Source organism: Anabrus simplex, chromosome 3 (assembly GCF_040414725.1).
Source record: "Anabrus simplex isolate iqAnaSimp1 chromosome 3, ASM4041472v1, whole genome shotgun sequence".
In the NCBI taxonomy this organism is placed as follows: domain Eukaryota; kingdom Metazoa; phylum Arthropoda; class Insecta; order Orthoptera; family Tettigoniidae; genus Anabrus; species Anabrus simplex.
Genome location: NC_090267.1, coordinates 107,025,497 through 107,045,459, shown reverse-complemented (window position 1 = coordinate 107,045,459; position 19,963 = coordinate 107,025,497). Strand labels below are relative to the sequence as shown.

At 39.4% G+C, this 19,963-nt stretch overlaps 1 protein-coding gene across 1 annotated transcript in view; it reads left to right on the top strand.

Annotated features, from left to right (window-relative positions):
• Polr3C (RNA polymerase III subunit C) overlaps positions 1-19,963 on the top strand; it is a 201,321-nt gene that overhangs the window by 135,067 nt on the left and 46,291 nt on the right. Inside the window, exon 7 of the mRNA XM_067144179.1 lies at positions 3,707-3,899. Within this exon, the coding sequence (XP_067000280.1) occupies positions 3,707-3,899 (193 nt within the window). The remainder of the gene's footprint in view (positions 1-3,706; positions 3,900-19,963) is intronic.

The window sequence follows — 19,963 nt, the reverse complement described above, 5'->3', positions numbered from 1 at the left end:
AAAAAAAAAACAGAAAGAAAGAAAGAAAGAAAGCTGTTTAGATGTTATTGTACCTTAAGCATGATATTGGTCTAACCTGAAATTTCACTTTTCCTTTCTCGTTGCCTCTTATGACTTGCAGGGAATACAGTGGCACTCTTCTATAGCCCGGCAACACTTAGGGAATTAATAAACAGTATTATCTTGTGAAATAGTAAAAATGATGTTTGTTGATTGTTTAATGCACCATGTGTCCTTTCATACACAAGAAATTAATACGAAGCCAGATCAAATATAAATGGGAATTTGAATGTATTGCTGCTGTTAGTAATAATTCTGAGGTGGGGCTTTGCTAGGGTGTTGGTGGGGGTGTCTGGAGAAGGGGTTTGCACGTGCGAACAACGGTGGAGAGCTGGGCTGCTTCAGTATGCCATGAGCGAGGAAGAGGTGCACATGTCTGTTGTGCAATGCATCATTATAAAATTTCTCACAAAAAGAGGGCTTTTTAGATGAAGCAAAAGCTGCGTATCACAACAAGCGACGCCTGCAACCGATCAAAAACATCATTCTTCTCCATGACAATGCAAGGCCACATACTGCCGCTTTAACGCGGTAAAAACTGGAGGAAATTCACTGGACACCTCTGGAATACCCTCCGTATAGTCCAGATTTATCGCTCTGCGACTACCATTTGTTTGGACCACTCAAACAAGACCTAGGAGGACAGCGGTTCAATGATGCAAGTGTAGAAGAGTTTGTGCACATCTGGCTCCACACGTGTCCCTCTTCTATCTGTCAGGACAGCATCAAAAACTTACCAGTCCGATGGAGAAAATGTGCATCAAAGGCAGGACACTATGTAGAAAAGTGATATCGATATGTGTATTTTTTTTGGTTGATGCAATAAATTTTAAAAAATAATTCCCATTTATACACTGACGGACAGAGCAAATGCAACACTAAGAAGGAGTGGTTCGAAAGGGATGAAAGTTGGGGAAAAAACAGAGATGGCACGGACGAATAATTGATGTTTATTTCAAACCGATATGCAGGTTACACAATGCGCACGGCATCGACTCAGTAGGATGTAGGACCACCGCGAGCGGCGATGCACGCAGAAACACATCGAGGTACAGAGTCAATAAGAGTGCGGATGGTGTCCTGAGGAATGGTTCTCCATTCTCTGTCAACCATTTGCCACGGTTGGTCGTCCGTACGAGGCTGGGGCAGAGTTTGCAAACGGCGTCCAATGAGATCCCACACGTGTTCGATTGGTGAGAGATCCGGAGAGTACGCTGGCCACGGAAGCATCTGTACACCTCGTAGAGCCTGTTGGGAGATGCGAGCAGTGTGTGGGCGGGCATTATCCTGCTGAAACAGAGCATAGGGCAGCCCCTGCAGGTACGGGAGTGCCACCGGCCGCAGCACATGCTGCACGTAGCGGTGGGCATTTAACGTGCCTTGAATATGCACTAGAGGTGACGTGGAATCATACGCAATAGCGCCCCAAACCATGATGCCGCGTTGTCTAGCGGTAGGGCGCTCCACAGTTACTGCCGGATTTGACCTTTCTCCACGCCGACGCCACACTCGTCTGCGGTGACTATCACTGACAGAACAGAAGCGCGACTCATCGGAAAACACGACGTTCCGCCATTCCCTCATCCAAGTCGCTCTAGCCCGGCACCATGCCAGGCGTGCACGTCTATGCTGTGGAGTCAATGGTAGTCTTCTGAGCGGACGCCGGGAGTGCAGGCCTCCTTCAACCAATCGACGGGAAATTGTTCTGGTCGATATTGGAACAGCCAGGGTGTCTTGCACATGCTGAAGAATGGCGGTTGACGTGGCGTGCGGGGCTGCCACCGCTTGGCGGCGGATGCGCCGATCCTTGCGTGCTGACGTCACTCGGGCTGCGCCTGGACCCCTCGCACGTGCCACATGTCCCTGCGCCAACCATCTTCGCCACAGGCGCTGCACCGTGGACACATCCCTATGGGTATCGGCTGCGATTTGACGAAGCGACCAACCTGCCCTTCTCAGCCCGATCACCATACCCCTCGTAAAGTCGTCTGTCTGCTGGAAATGCCTCCGTTGACGGCGGCCTGGCATTCTTAGCTATACACGTGTCCTGTGGCACATGACAACACGTTCTACAATGACTGTCGGCTGAGAAATCACGGTACGAAGTGGGCCATTCGCCAACGCCGTGTCCCATTTATCGTTCGCTACGTGCGCAGCACAGCGGCGCATTTCACATCATGAGCATACCTCAGTGACGTCAGTCTACCCTGCAATTGGCATAAAGTTCTGACCACTCCTTCTTGGTGTTGCATTTGCTCTGTCAGTCAGTGTATTTGATCTGCCCTTGTAATACAGAGTATGATGATGTTCATACAAACTTTCAGGGATGATGGAGGATGGCAAATGGATCAATTTGAGATAAGTAACCATATTCCGGAAACGATCATATCAAACGAAAGTTTAGAACTACTCAACAGTTTAGATCAGAATATTAAATTCACTCTTATGTTTTTAATACATCATACGTGTCTTACTGAGGATGACCGCAATAACCTTCGTCTTAATTGGACGTAAAAAATATATAGTATTGACTAGGAGGATTAAAATAGTTCTTGTACAATTTTGTAAAAGCAAAGCAAAAGCAAAGCAAAGCAAAGTTATTTCCGTACAGGCCACGAAGGCCCTTGGAGGAGTGGAAGGTAAAGGCTTCCACCATTGTTAACCTCGGCACATGATGGGGTGGAGTGGTTAGCTTTACGCCCGGCCGCCTTTGCCCCCAGGAATTAACCTGGTACTCATTTTTGGTGTAGGCTGTGTGAACCTCAGGGCCATATGCATCTCCGGAAGTGGAAATCTCGTTTCTTAAATTTTACGACTTCCTGACGGGGATTCGAACCCACGTCCTTCCGGGCAAACCAAGCACGCCTTTACTGCCTCAGCCAGGCAGCCCCTTACAATTTTGTAAGAAAATAAAAATAATTTTGTCTCAGATGTTTCCAGACTTTAGCCAGTTGTAAAAAAAAAAAAAAAAAAGAATCTTGACACCTATGGCATTTGTTTAGTGACCATTTTCAGTTATTTAAATCAATGAATTTCACTGACGTTACGACTTGGATATCAAATGAGTTGGCTTTGTACAGTAGTATGGGTCTTGTAGCTATGTGCTTGGAGGAAGGTGGGTTTGAACTTCACAGTTGGTAGCCCTGAAGATGAGATTTTGTGTGGTTACCCATTTCCACACAGGGCAAATGTTGTATCTTATTAATACCATTGCTGCTTGTTTTCCCAGCCCTTTCCCATTCTTGCATGTATGGAGCCATGGTTCAGTTTCACAAGGATCTGTTAGAAAACAAAATAAAACTTGAAAGAAATTGCTTCATCTGGAAGGTATTCATAGTTCAGTGAGAAGGGTGGTTGTGAAATGCTCTGATGGGACTGATCCTGATATTGGCTCTTAGAACACTGAAATTTGATCATTATTATTAAAGTATTGATCCATTTTAAAAATTACAGCAAAATTATGTAGACTGTGATATTTTTTTTTGAATTTTGGCTAATAAGTATCATATTACTTTTGCCCATAGAGGGCGCCCTTTATCTTCATGGTGTTAATTTGGTATTTAATCTTTTTTCCATAAAGATAGAGAAAGGTGAGCTTAGGACCCTAATTATTGATTTCTTGAATTTGCATGTGCTTCTGCTACAGGCTTATTCGAGAGAAGAAATTCATAGAACAAGAACAAATTCAACAAAAAGCAATGATTCCAGCAAAAGAAGCAAAATTGCTCACGTATAAACTGTTGGAGGAAAATTTCATTCAAGTTCAAGAGCTCAGAAAGACGATGGCTGCCAATGGTCCCAACAAGTCCTTTTTCTTATTCCATATTGAGCATAGCCAGGTGAGCACTATTACTGACCCTCATAATTGTATTGGTATGGTATTCAATTACTTGCCCCATTTTTGGTGCATGTGAAAGTATATTAGTAGACTACTTACTTGTACTATAAGAGTTAATTTCACATTGTAATCTTTAGTACCAGGATTTATGTACAGTATTTATGCACCAAACAGGCCTGGTCCATTTAGTGATAAAACTTGCTTTCCCTAGTGATGCAGTAAAATAATATGCTTTGGAATTTATCTTATCATATGCCTCCTTATAATTAAAAAGGTGAAAAATATTCATAAGAGACTTGCTGAAGTAAAGTAAAATATGATGAAAAACTTGTACACCTAAGAATATGGTAAGCATTCAGTGCTTGGATGGGACTGGGAGGGAGGATATTGATTATCCCTTGAATAAAGCATAGTAATATAGAGCATACTATATTTTCTCTTGTACTTACCATATTTAACTGGGTAAGTTTCCTCCCTCACACATTTTTCTCACCTTTAATATTGAAATGAAAATTTGGGGGAAAATGAAAATTAGTATAATTTTCTTGCAATGACTATGTAAAAGTTTTCCATCATCAATGTATTTTCTATCAAATGCAGTGGCCGCACATGCCAACGCTCTATGGCTATGGAGCCAAGCTCTGCATTCAGGAGATGAGTAGGTTCGAGCCGTACCATTGGCTGTCCTGAGAATGATTTTCTGCGGTTTCCCATTTTCACTTCCACACAAATTCTAGGACAGTTCCTATTCATAGGCCACAGTCTATTCCTTTCACCTCCTTATCCAATTTCAGTCACCATTCATCTTCATTAGCTCCTCAACAGGCATTAGGAAGGGCATCCCGCAATAAAAATATGCCTTATAATTTGATCACATCTCATACCCTACCCTTTATCAGGAAACAGGACTAACTGGGGTAGATATAAATACAGTAGAACCTTGATAATTCAAAATCGGTTAATTCAAAATCCCACCTAATTCAAAGAAGCTCTCGTTCCTGGAAACATGAGATACAGTTTTGCATGTTATTTAAATTGTTTAAATCGAAATACAGATAATTCGTAATTCGAAGTACAATGTCGGCCCCATTACCGAAATTCAGACTTTTAATTGGAAACTGCCTTTACATTTTAAAACAACAGTATGTTACAGAGTAATTTCAACTAGAAATTTATCCGCGTCATAATAGTACGCGTGTTCCGTAACGTGGATGGGTAGTTTTGCGCACTTACACTCATTTCGGTGGGTCTACAGTGCGCTTTATGATTGCTAAGTTGAATGAAATTCGAATTCTTTTGTATTCAGCCTTTTAAGGAACGCCGTAATATCACGCAACAGGCAGTGTGCGGAAAAACAGGATCCGCGAACACTGGCGATGCCGACAGTTGACGAAAAAACGTGGCTCATATAATAAATTCGAAGGCACCGAACAATATTGTCATTGCCAACGAAACTGCATTGCTTTAATTAATTTAATAGCGCACAAATGTGCATTAATTTTTAATTGCTTTATTTTAATGCGAGCCCAAACGGTCTTATGGTTTTAAAGGAGAAAGTGCCAGCCGGAGAATCATACAAGGGTGGGGGATGGGGATATCTGTATTGCGTTGCAATGCATATGGAAGCGAGAAACTTTATCCCCTCGTCATAGGATAGTTCGATAAGCCACAATGTTTTAAGGGTGTTAGGCACTTCCCATGCCAGTACAAAGCGTCTAAAAATGCAAACAGTACAGAAATCCTAAAAATAATGCATTTGCACAGGGGAACCAGCATAATTTATCCTCGTGTTTGAATCGTGTAATTTTTTGTTTCTTTCGTTGCGTGAGGTTATGTTTGTCAGTGATTTATCCAAGTGCATTATTTGAACACTGTAAATGCACCTTGTTGGATACATTTTGGAAATAGTTTTTTTTCCATGGCATTTGAAAGGATTAAACTGTGAATAGAGGTGATTGCATGTATTAATAGGTCTTAGAATACTTTGTGACGTGGCAAGTGTTTACATTTCTGAAGTACGAGAGGAGTGCCATGGCGGGAAATCGTACAAGGGTAGAGTCATAGGAAAGTTTGATTTTAAGGGCATCGGGTACATTCTATGTAAATACAAGGCATCTAAAATACATACAGGATAGTAGTAATCCAATGAATAAAGCACTTGCACATGGAAGCCAGCATGGATTTCTCCTCGTCTTTGAATCGTGCCTTTTTTTTCTTTTGCAACGGCTGAGTGGCCTAGTAAGTGGTCCTGAGAGTCGGGATACCAGTTGCTATGGAATGGGAGTGGGCATCTCGGACATATTCTGAGTCGTGGCCCTCCTTGTGCTCAGGCGGCTAGGACTATACAATTCACTGGTGGTCCATAACCCGTTAGAGGAGAGATCCTCACTTGGACTATGTGCAAGTAGGGCAGCATCCTGCTTCATGAATTTACCGAGCTCAGAACACTTTAAGCAAGCCTTGGACCTATGGGAGTAATGGAGTCCCACTCCCATTTGACAGGCGAGGGACTCCTCGGAAACAACTTGGCGAACGAAATGGAATTCGATGGGGAGCTATCAATATCAATGGGGCTTATGGAAGAAAGAAGGTAGAAATGGCTGAGTCAGCAAAGAGGATGCATCTGGATGTGCTAGGAGTAAGTGATATTCGGGTAAGGGGAGATAATGAGGAAGAGATAGGAGATTATAAAGTGTACTTGATGGGTGTTAGAAAGGGAAGGGCAGAGTCTGGGGTAGGGCTCTTTATCAGGAATACCATTGTACGCAACATAGTTTCTGTTAGGCACCTAAATGAGCGAATGATGTGGGTAGATTTGTCAGTGGGAGGAATTAGGACAAGAATTGTGTCCGTGTATTCACCATGTGAGGGTGCAGATGAGGATGAAGTTGACAAGTTTTATGAAGCATTGAGTGACATCGTGGTCAGGGTCAACAGCAAGGATAGAATAGTGCTAATGGGCGATTTCAATGCGAGAGTTGGGAATAGAACTGAAGGATACGAAAGGGTGATTGGTAAATGTGGGGAAGATATGGAAGCTAATGGGAATGGGAAGCGTTTGTTGGACTTCTGTGCTAGTATGGGTTTAGCTGTTACGAATACATTCTTCAAGCATAAGACTATTCACCGCTACACATGGGAGGCTAGGGGTACCAGATCCATAATAGACTATATCTTAACAGACTTTGAATTCAGGAAATCTGTTAGGAATGTAAGAGTTTTTCGCGGATTTTTCGATGATACAGACCACTATCTGATCTGTAGTGAACTAAGTATCTCTAGGCCTAGGGTAGAGAAAGTGAAATCTGTCTGCAAACGAATAAGGGTAGAAAATCTCCAGGACAAGGAAATTAGACAGAAGTGCATGGATATGATTAGTGAGAAGTTTCGAACAGTAGACAGTAAGCAGGTTCAGGATATAGAAAGTGAATGGGTGGCATACAGGGATGCTGTAATAGAAACAGCAAGGAAATGCCTAGGAACAACGTATAGATGGGAAAAGGCGAACATCTCGGTGGAATGATGAAGTGAGAGCAGCCTGTAAACGTAAAAAGAAGGCTTATCAGAAATGGCTCCAAACAAGGGCCAAGGCAGACAGGGATTGGTACGTAGATGAAAGAAACAGAGCGAAACAAATAGTTGTTGAATCCAAAAAGAAGTCATGGGAGGATTTTGGTAATAACCTGGAAAGGCTAGGTCAGGCAGCAGGGAAACCTTTCTGGACAGTAATAAAGAATCTTAGGAAGGGAGGGAAAAAGGAAATGAACAGTGTTTTGAGTAATTCAGGTTAACTCATAATAGATCCCAGGGAATCACTGGAGAGGTGGAGGGAATATTTTGAACATCTTCTCAATGTAAAAGGAAATCATCATGGTGGTGTTGCAAACAGCCAAGCTCATGGGGAGGAGGAAAATGATGTTGGTGAAATTATGCTTGAGGAAGTGGAAAGGATAGTAAATAAACTCCATTGTCATAAGGCAGCAGGAATAGATTAAATTAGACCTGAAATGGTGAAGTACAGTGGGAAGGCAGGGATGAAATAGCTTCATAGAGTAGTAAAATTAGCGTGGAGTGTTGGTAAGGTACCTTCAGATTGGACAAAAGCAGTAATTGCACCTGTCTATAAGCAAGGGAACAGGAAGGATTGCAACAACTATTGAGGTATCTCATTGATTAGTATACCAGGCAAAGTATTCACTGGCATCCTGGAAGGGAGGGTGCGATCAGTCGTTGAGAGGAAGTTGGATTAAAACCAGTGTGGTTTCAGACCACAGAGAGGCTGTCAGGATCAGATTTTCAGTATGCGCCAGGTAATTGAAAAATGCTACGAGAGGAATAGGCAGTTGTGTTTATGTTTCGTAGATCTAGAGAAAGCATATGACAGGGTACCGAGGGAAAAGATGTTCGCCATACTGGGGACTATGGAATTAAAGGTAGATTATTAAAATCAATCAAAGGCATTTATGTTGACAATTGGGTTTCAGTGAGAATTGATGGTAGAATGAGTTCTTGGTTCAGGGTACTTACAGGAGTTAGACAAGGCTGTAATCTTTCACCTTTGCTGTTCATAGTTTACATGGATCATCTGCTGAAAGGTACAAAATGGCAGGGAGGTATTCAGTTAGGTGGAAATGTAGTAAGCAGTTTGGCCTATGCTGACGACTTGGTCTTAATGGCAGACTGTGCCGAAAGCCTGCAGTCTAATATCTTGGAACTTGAAAATAGGTGCAATGAGTATGGCATGATAATTAGCCTCTCGAAGACTAAATTGATGTCAGTAGGTAAGAAATTCAACAGAATCGAATGTCAGATTGGTGATACCGGTCGATAATTTCAAGTATTTAGGTTGTGTGTTCTCCCAGGATGGTAATATAGTAAGTGATATTGAATCAAGGTGTAGTAAAGCTAATCCAGTGAGCTCGCAGTTGCGATCAGCAGTATTCTGTATGAAGAAAGTCAGCTCCCAGACGAAACTATCTTTACATCGGTCTGTTTTCAGACCAACTTTGCTTTACGGGAGCGAAAGCTGGGTGGACTAAGGATATCTTATTCATAAGTTAGAAGTAACAGACATGAAAGTAGCGAGAATGATTGCTGGTACAAACAGGTGGGAACAATGGTAGGAGGGTACTCGGAATGAGGAGATAAAGGCTAATTTAGGAATGAACTCGATGGATGAAGCAGTACGCATAAACCGGCTTCGGTGGTGGGGTCATGTGAGGCGAATGGAGGAGGATAGGTTACCTAGGAGAATAATGGACTCTGTTATGGAGGGTAAGAGAAGTAGAGGGAGACCAAGACGGCGATGGTTAGACTCGGTTTCTAACGATTTAAAGATAAGAGGTATAGAACTATATGAGGCCACAACACTAGTTGCAAATCGAGGATTGTGGCGACGTTTAGTAAATTCTCAGAAGCTTGCAGACTGAACGCTGAAAGGCATAACAGTCTATAATGATAATGTATGTATGTATGTTCTTTCTTTCTTTCTTTCTTTCTTTCTTTCTTTCTTTCGTTGCGTGAGGTTATGTTTGCCAGTGAGATATACAAGTGCATTATATGAATATTGTAAATGCACCTTCTTGGATACATTTTTGGAAATAGTTCTTTTTTCATGGCATTTGAAAGGTATAAACTGTGAATCAAGGTTTACTGCATGCAATAACAGGGCCTTAGAATATTTTGTAACGCAGCAAGGGTTGGTACTTCTGAATTGCGAATTGGCGGTTAATTCGAAATCACGTAATTCGAAGTCCGATTTTTTAGTCCCAACGACTTTGATATAACGAGGTTTTACTGTATATACTGTTCTGTTACTTGTTGCAAAATGGGCAGTCGTAAAAATTTTAAGGTTAATGGTAGACAGGCACTTTTTAACATAACCTGTGTCCATTGAATAATGCAAGAAATATGAGTTGTGCAGTTGGACGTGGCTTGACACTTCAAGTTGAGCATACAGCATCAAAGTACAAATCTGCCCTCAAGTTCAAAATGCAGATGAATGGATTGTGGCCTATAATCTTGTGTTGTCTATTTATTTTTATTTTTCTGTGCAAAATATGTGGTCATGAAAACATGTATTGCTTCAGTGGCCAGTCATCGGTTTATAGGTGGTGACTGAGAAGCACAAGCTACAACTCTGCAATAATGGGATTCTCGGCAAGCTACGCTGTGCACACATAGATAGTATACTTGTAGTAACCACATCAGTCTACTTTAAAGGTATGGTCAAATGTTCCACCTGTACAATACTAAAACTTTATTATTTAATTATTTAAATAACATTTTAAAAACATATAATGGAACATGTTTCATCTTTCTTGTAGACATCATCAGCCGAAGATCAAGCATAAAGGACAAGGACAAAAATCAACACATTAAAATAATTCAGATTGCCGAATGCGTCAGTTAAAATACTGAAGTATGTGCTGGAATGTTCTGAGCGTAACACTTGAATACTGTTAAAAGTGAAATGAAAAATTCTACACATGCGATGATTCAATAAAATAGGTATTAAGGTCCTTCTTGACTTGATGGTGCTGTATTGACATACAGTATTCCGATGTGTCGGTAAAAACTTGATAATAAGGAGCACAATTTTAGTTCCAGTAGAATAAAGATGATCGATAAACATGTGATAAACATGAGTAAGGAATCCAGTAAAACGATGTTGAGATCGTCTTATTGGTGTGATGATGTTGTCAATTCTTGTTAAGAAATTAAGCGGAATATCTGAACGTAATATTGTATGTAGAATATGCAGTAGAGGGCCCTAGAACGAGAATGACGGCTATTATTAATGTTAAAAGTAGGCAAGTTTTTAAAGTATCTTATAATTTGAAAGAAGAATGAATGAAAATAAAATGTGGCCTATCTGATTACTTACGTTCTCGCCTACCCAAGAATGACTAGTTCAGCGTGGTATGGATGTTAGTGGCTAACTGGAGGCGAACTATGGAGGTCGTGTGTGATGGGAGCTGGTATGAGGGGAGAGTAGGGGAGGGCTGGAACCAATAGGCGGAGAGCGACTGCGTGGAAGCTTGTTAGAAGGTTTGTCAAAATAGGAACTGTTGAGCAATGCCTCAAAAATTATGTTCACTGTTTCTGAAAATATCATTCAGATTGTAAGCAGGATTGCATTTTTGGTCTATATTAATAAAAATGTTTTCTAAAACGATGAGTAAATTGCCCTTGTTATGAAAATAAAGAATTTTTAAGTCCTGTTCTTTGGAAGTGAAGGAATGATTGGATTCTGTTATATGAGTGCTCTTGGCGGAGTATTGTTTGTGCTTGGCGGCGTTGACATGTTCTTTATATCTAATTAAAAAGCTTCTTCCAGTTTGCCCAATGTAGGTCGCGGAACATTGGTTGCAATTTAACTTATATACACCTGATTGTTGTATTTATTCACAGTGTTATTGATTTTATATTGGTTATAAAAGAAATTAGTATTATTGTTGACTGTTTTAAAGACAATATTGGCATTATGCTTCTTAAGAATATTGGTGATTTCGTAAATCCTGTTATTGGTGTAAGTGAATGTGGCGTAGTTATCTGTTTTCTTTTTTGTTTCTCTGAGAAGGGTTGAACTGGATTTGTTAACAATTTTTCTGACCATCCTACCTATGAAATGCCTGCCAAAACCATTTTTTCTCACTATTAAGTGGATGGTATTGAGTTCTTTTTTATGATTTTCATCAGATAAAGGGACGTGAAAAGCTCTGTGAATTAAGCTATAAAAGGTTGCTCTTTTTTGAGAGTCCGGATGCATCGAATCTTGACTAATGGTATTTACGGTTTGGGTGGGCTTCCTAAAGATAGTATAAGAAAATTTCTTGGAGCTATTGTTAATAGTGATATCTAAGAAGTTTAAAGAATTATTGACTTCAACTTCGGAAGTAAACTTGATCCATGGATCGACCGCATTTAACTGTTCAAGAACAATGTCGCCGTTAGAGATGTTGTGATCTATTAAGGCAAACTCGTATCATCAACATAGCGTGTCCAGAACCTTTAATTTTCTTAAGAATTTTGGAGTTTTCCAAGTGGTCTAAATAAATTTCTGCCATTATTCCTGAAGCCCATAGCAAGACTGTCCTGCTTGTAAATTTTTCCATTGAAAGTGAAATAGTTATTAGAAGTTACAAATTCTAAAATATTTAAGAACTCTTCTATTTCATGTGTGCTTAATTTATTATGTTTTTGAAAATTGTCCTTGATGATCTTTAAAGTTTTTTTGACCGGTATATTAGAATACATGTTTTTAATGTCAAAAGAGTACATTTTTTGTTGTGGTTGTAACACATTCTTCACTATTTTAACTGACGCATTCGGCAATCCGAATTATTTTAATGTGTTGTTTTTTGCCCTTGTCCTTTATGCTTGATCTTGAAACTTATCGGCTGATGATGTCTACAAGATAGATAAAACATGTTCCGTTATATTTTTTTAAAATGTTATTTAAATAATTAAATAATAAAACTTTTAGTATTGTAAAGGTGGAACATTTGACCATACCTTTAAAGTATACGTACGACAATACAGGCTGTATAATGAAATTCATTTTATGTAACCACATCAGTCTCCGCGCTAATTATTTTTACGTATGGTACTAAAGTTAATAGTGGTTAGTGATGGGTAAGAAAAACAGCAGTTACAACACATAGTTTAAATTAACAGTGATCACGTTCACAGAAAATAATAGCAATTGTGCTGCAGCTCATGAGTTTTGTGTAGAGCCATCTCCTGATGTAGCGTAAACAAAAAAGAACACTTGCTCTGAGCAAAAAAGACAGCCTTATCATTTCACGGACCAAAATCATACCAGTATCCAGAAATAGAACTGTTATAATGTGTAATTGTCTGTCTTCATAGCATAACGGTTAGTGTTATTAGCTGCCTTCCTCGGGGGTCCGGGTTCGATTCAATCAATCAATCAATCAATCAATCAATACTGATCTGCATTTAGGGCAGTCGCCCAGGTGGCAGATTCCCTATCTGTTGCTTTCCTAGCCTTTTCCCAAATGATTTCAAAGAAATTGGAAATTTATTGAACATCTCCCTTGGTAAGTTATTCCAATCCCTAACTCCCCTTCCTATAAATGAATATTTGCCCCAGTTTGTCCTCTTGAATTCCAACTTTATCTTCATATTGTGATCTTTCCTACTTTTATAAACGCCATTCAAACTTATTCGTCTACTAACGTCATTCCACGCCATCTCTCCGCTGACAGCTCGGAACATACCACTTAGTCGAGCAGCTCTTCTTCTGCCAGAAATTTAAGAATGGCAGGAGGGCTGGTATGTGGTTGAAATGGTACGTGCAGCTCACCTCCAATGGGGGTATGCCTGAAAAGAGCTGCACCACCTCAGGATGAGGACACAAGTCTGTCCAGCTCCATGGCTAAGTGGTTAACATGCTGGCATTTAGTCACAGGGGTCCCAAGTTCGATTTCCGGCAGGTTCGAGAATTTTAACCATAATTGGTTAATTCCTCTGGCACGGGGACTAGGTGTATTTGCCTTCTTCATCATTATTTCATCCTCATCACTACGCGCAGGTCACCTGCGGACTTCAAATCGATAAAGACCTGCACCAGGCATTTCCGGAGGCCACACAGCATTTCATTTCATCTGTAACTGGTTTTATGATGGCTTTTCAGTTTCACAAGAAATGCTACAGTTAAAGGCGCTGGAGATCACAAAGAAAAGCAATACAGGTATCTCACGGTTTAGAGCAAGCAGAGGGTGGCTGTGTAGATATATGAAGACTAACAACATTTCTCTCCAAAGAATGATATCTCTATGGCAGCAGTTACAAAGGACCATAACGAAAAAACCAGTCTAATTCCATCAGTATCAGTATTTCCCTTTATCCAGCTGTAGCCGGGTAGGGGCAAATATGGTTCCTCTCCACTTTCTTCGGTCTTTCCACCACTCCTCCTCCAGCACTGTGTCCCAGTCCAGGTTTCTTTCTATAATGCTGCGTTGGATTGTATCCTTCCATCTCAATCGTGGTCGTCCACGGCATCTCCTTCCTTGGATTTACATTTCCATCACCTTTTTTGGCATTCTTTCGTCACTCATTCGCTTTATGTGCCCAAACCATCTTAGTCGGCTCTTCTCTATTCTATCATTCATTTTTTCCACTCCAATTTCTTCCCGGATTTTCTCATTCCTTATTTTGTCTCTTCTAATCTTCTGTATCATACTCCTCAAGAACTTAATTTCGGCTGCTTGTATTCGACTCTCATCCTTCTTTGTCATTGTCCAAGTTTCTGCTCCGTAAGTTGTTATGGGTACGTAATACATCTTGTACATAGTATCCTTTGCTTCCATTGGCACATCTTTGTCCCATAACATGTTTCTTACACTATGATAGAAACAACTTCCAGCTTGAATCCTTTTACTAATCTCAGCATACAGTCAAGCATTCTCAATTAATTTACTCCCCAGGTATTTGAACGTTTCCACTACTTCGAGGGGCTTGTCTGCAAGTCTAATCTGAACTTTCCCTTCTTTCTCCCCTCTAGTCATAACAAGAGTTTTACTCTTTTCTACACTTATTTTCAATCCACATTCTTCTATCTTCCCATTCACCACATTCAACTGTTCTTGAACCTTCCTGTTGTCTTCTCCCCAAATCACAATATAATCTGCAAATAACATCATGTTCATTTCTCTTCCTCCATATGCTGCTTTTGCTGTTCTCATGATGTCATCCATTACTATTGTAAACAGGATTGGTGATAGAACACTTCCCTGTCACAGCCCACTAGTTATTTTGAACCAACTTGTCCTGCCAACTTGTGTTTGCACGCAACTACAACATTCCTTATACAATGCCATGATCATTTTTATTAATCCCTGTCCAATTCCTTTTTGGACCAGACTGTCCCAGACTTTAGTCCTGGGGCCACTGTCATATGCCTTTTCAATGTCAATGAAAGTCATCACCATATCATTCCCGTACTCCCATTGCTTTTCCATTAGTTGTCTCATAATGAAAATGGTCTCTATTGTTGATCTTCCACTTCTGAAACCGAACTGATTTTCCTGTATCTGATTATCAACCCTCAACCTTATTCTACTTTCCAGTATCCTTTTCATTATCTTAGCAACATGGGATATTAGAGTAATTCCCCTGTAGTTCTTCAAAACTTTCTTATCTCCTTTCTTGAAAATTGGGATGATTATTCCTTTTTGCCAATCTTCAGGGACCTCCTTATTCTCCCAGACATTCCTGAGAACCCGATATATCCACTGCAGGCCTACAGCTCCAGCTGCCTTTATCATCTCCACTGAAATTTCATCTATTCTAGTAGTTTTTCCATTCATCTTTTTTACTGCCATTTCAATTTCATTCATTGTAATTTCTTTATCCATATCTTCATCAACTAATTGCCTTTCCTGGTCGTCCATTGAATGACTGTCATCAGTCCTTATGTTCAGCAGCTTCTGAAAATATTCTCTCCATCTATTTCTTATTTCTTCTGGCTTTGTTAATATTATGCCACCTTTATCCTTCACAAATCTGGTGTTTACTTGAATTCTCTTTTTGTTTCTTAAGATACCATACAGTAATTTCTTGCTGCCCTGCATATCATCTCTCAATTTCTGTGTGAATAAGGCCCAGCTTTTCTTCCTCCACTACTTTCTTGGCCAAATTCATTGCCTCCACATATTTTCTTCTACTTTCTTCAGTCTTAGATGTTTTCCATGCTTTCCATGCCATTTTCTTTTCCTTCGCTTTAGTCTTTACCCTATCTTTCCACCAGTGTGTCTCTTTTTCTTTCACATTTCCTGATGTTCTACCACATACCTTTTCTGCACATCGAACCAGTGCTTCCTTAAATCTTTTCCATTCATCTGCAATATTCCCCACCTCCGTCCTGGGTACCAAGGGTATTATTTCCCTTTGAAATTCTTCTTGTATGCTTTTCTCCTTCAACTTCCATACTTTAATTCTTTTCTCTCTTCATAATGGGGGTTTTTCAATCTTTCCGACTTTCAATTTTCCTATCACAACTCTATGATCTCCACCAAAGGCTTCTTCAGGCATGGCTGTAACATCTAAAAGGTTCTTCCGGTGTTCTTTCTCTATGATTATATAATCAATCATGGTCTTTGTTCGTCTGTCTCCCCAACCATTCCTTGTAATCTTCTGACTGTTCTTCTTCCTAAACCAGGTGTTTCCAACAATCATTTGATTCCTCATGCAAAAATCCACCAACAACTTGCCTTCTGGATTTACATTTCCATATCCAAAGGGCCCTACAACATCTTCCTTTCCTTGTCTTTCCATTCCAGCTTGTGCATTTAGATCTCCCATCAATAGCACTTCCTTATCTTCTATCCATCAGTATATCATGTGAAAATGGTGTGAACACAACTATCTGCTTTCACTGTTGGAAAGTGAAATAAATTACTAGTTTTCTTTGATATGCTGAGGAACACCACAGTCAACAATAAAGGTCTGTCCAGTGTCATAATGTGAACAACAGGTGCACAGTTATGTTGGCCGTCACTGCAAACGGGCAAAATCTCTGTCCTTACGTGATATTTAAAAAGGAAAACCATTCCAAAAAGGAAGTTTCCATTTAAAAAGGAAAACCATCCCAAAAGGGAAGTTTCCTCCAGGCTACGTGTTCTTACACGAGGGAAAGGATGGATGGTGTCCGACCTAATGAAAGATTGAATGCATGTTGTGTGACGTACCCACTTGACCCACAGATGTTAGACAAAATTATAACATGGCGGGTCACTTTAATATTAAAAGTAAATAAATTATATCTCATTGTTTCTCCATAAACAATATCCCATGGGCGCCAGCCTTCAGGCTTATGGCTTGAAAACGAAAGTTGATAATTAATAATAATAATAATAATAATAATAATAATAATAATAATACGTAATGAGACTCAAAAAACTCCCAGGGGTAGGGTGACGGACACAAATCATTAAGTACACTAACTTGGAATTTAAGGATCATTAATAATAATTTCAGAACATACAAATTAAAACAGCTATTTATTAGGATGAAAAACGTGACGTAACGGCGTATTAACGAAATCTGAACTTACGGAAGCAAAATAAAAATTGAATGAAATTAACTGTAAGAAAATGAACTGTTGCGCGAAGACTTGCAGTAACTTATGCCATAAGCTCACCATATGTAGACTGTTGTCTTGAAGCCGATGATTAATGGATCTCTCGTACCGGCTGCCTCATCTGTTGTTGGATTCCAGTCCTACTTATGCTTTTCCTGCCTTTAACACTTCCTACTGTACTCCTTACATAAAGTCGTAATGAGTCCTAATTTTAAATGCAAAACCACCATGGGTTATGTTCATGGAGAGAATACACTTGTATTCTTCCGTATTACGGAACAGTAGCGTAGCTAAATTCATAATAAAAGCTCTCCTTCCCTGTACTAGTCAAAACCGGTCTCCCGTTGACTATACCTCTTGTCATTGAGATAACAAGATAACAAGAGTAACTTTTGAGTAGTATCCTACGCTACTACTCAGATGCGAAGTGAACTAAGTTAAAATATTCTCCGATGTGCAGACGTAGAATCGTAATAAGAGTGTCTTCCAAGAGTGAGAATCAGAATGTCCGAGTACAAGTGACAATCTGCTTACGAGTAAGAATAAGAATGTCCTCTCCAGCTCTTGTCTACGACGTATATAGGTTCAAAAGTCTCCTTCCATCAGCCATATCACATGGTCCAGTAAGATTCGAGGTCTCATCGCTTCTCCTATGTATTGCTGTGAATCCATCACGTTGCTTCATTACGTTCATTCACATAGGCTGAACTTTCCCGCTGAAATAAAGCGTCAGGTAGCGAAGTTCGAAAAGTGGACGTTTTTAATGTTTCAACTGTCTCTTCATGAGGTGGAGAGGGTAATACCTCTCGTAACCTAGATGACGTACTTTTCCTGGAAATGGGCTGAAATTAGCCTGCTGACTCTGGTCACCTCACAACGGTTATTGGAAAATTTACTGCAAGTTATTAATATGAATGATGTTGAAATACTTTACCCAATAATTTGTTCGTTCAGAATACGTTATAGCCGCAATACAAAGAAATGAAATGATGATTGAAATGGATGATAAAAACCCTATATATATATATATATATATATATTAATTTAAACATGACATATCAGTGATTAAATATATACATCTTATCAATTAATTATATAGTTCAATAATTGAAAACATGCAGTGATGTCCCAAACATCACAGTTGTATGGGGGAAATGTCCAGGCCATCTGTTGTATCATAGTACCTAAGTCTCCTGGTTTTGGGCAGCTTACATGGCCATCTTATTAAAGACATTTGACAAGAAATGTCAAAGAGGAACTCAGATCTGTCAATCTTTCCTCGTGGTTTAACATTGATTCTGCAGCCGCTTGATGTGAGAATTAATAAGCCATTTAAGGACCGTGTAGGGCAGGCTTACATGGAATGGATTGCTGAAGGATCTCATTGCTGAATTCAACCAGAAAAATCAAGAGGCCTTCCCTCAATTGATCTGTAATGGATTATCCAGGCGTGGGGTCTTATTTCACACGAGATCAATGTGACGACTTCCAAGACAGTGGAAATTGCAAACAAAATGGATGGCATGGAAGAAGACTGTATCTAGGAAAGGAATGATGACAGTGATGAATCATTGCAAGCAATGCTCAGTGAAAGCAATGAGCAATAGGCAGACCCTAATATGCATTTTATAGTTTATCAATTTTTATTTCACTCTTCAGACTCTTACTTTTTAATGGATCCATGCAGATGTTCAACAAGCGACACTCAGTGACTCACAGGCCCACTTCGTCTTTGTTATTAATATTCATTTATATTTTGTGTATCATATTTATTTGAACTTATTTTTGTAACATTTTGAAATATAATAACGTTAGTAAGTTCTAGTTTTGCATTTTTATTTTAGATTCAAAATTAAATTTACATAATTTTCCTTGCCCCCGATTTCTTGAGATTAAAAAAATGCTAAAACAGGAAAATATGCAAGTAATAAATACAGTGAAGCTTTTATATAATTCATAGACCTTGATTTTTTTTAAGTTCAAAGTGAGGAAATCATTATTGTATGTTTTATGCTCTTGTTTTTCTGAGTTGGTTTTGCTATATTTTAATTACTTCGGTAATTGTGAATCTGTTCTACTGACTGGGAATGCATTCATCACATAGGTCTGGGTGCATTTCAAAGTGCATTTGTGAATTAATAGCCTTCCTATTTTGAAACCTGGCATTCCAAATCATTACAATCATTATTTTGTGTGTCACAAAGCACTAGCTCAGTGGGTGAGTCAGCACTGACCTGATACAATGACACTATTCGACAAACATAAAATAGCAAATCTCAGAGTTTTTATTTCCTCTCCTTGAATTTGACTCTTTTCCCACATTTCTGTTTGACTTCCTTTACTGCCTTTTCTAAATGAACATTACAAAGAACAAACATATTTAATAAGTGCCTCACTTGAGTTAATTGACCTCCTTTTTTTTTTCATTCACAATGAGCAATCATTTGATTAATACAGTATCGTGTAAATTCATAGAGGTCATTTACACTGTGACACAAGGGTATGCTGACAGTGATGAATCATTGCAAGCGACCTCCAGCAAAAGCGACGACGTGTGATAGGCATACCCTAATAAAACAGTGAGTGCTTTCTAAGTATGACAACTACCTCATGTGTAAATTTTTTTTTTTTTTTTTTTTTTTTTTTAAACAAAAGAATGGCTAGACGAGTTGTAGCCAAGTTGGGAGATCAGTGTGGCTTCCAAAAACAATGTAGAAACATGTGAAGCAGTACTGACTACATCATATCTTAGAAGATGAAATTAAAAGGAAACTTATGTATAGTCTGTTCAAACTGCATTAATTAGAATTGAGGGATATGAAGAGAAGCACCTATAGTAAGAAGTAGCTATAGTAATATCTCATTAAGACGTTTCTGCAGAGGACAAGGAAAGAGATTGTGTTAAACGAGAAGATGTACTACTATTGAATGGAGGATACGCAAGTGTAAACCATCCA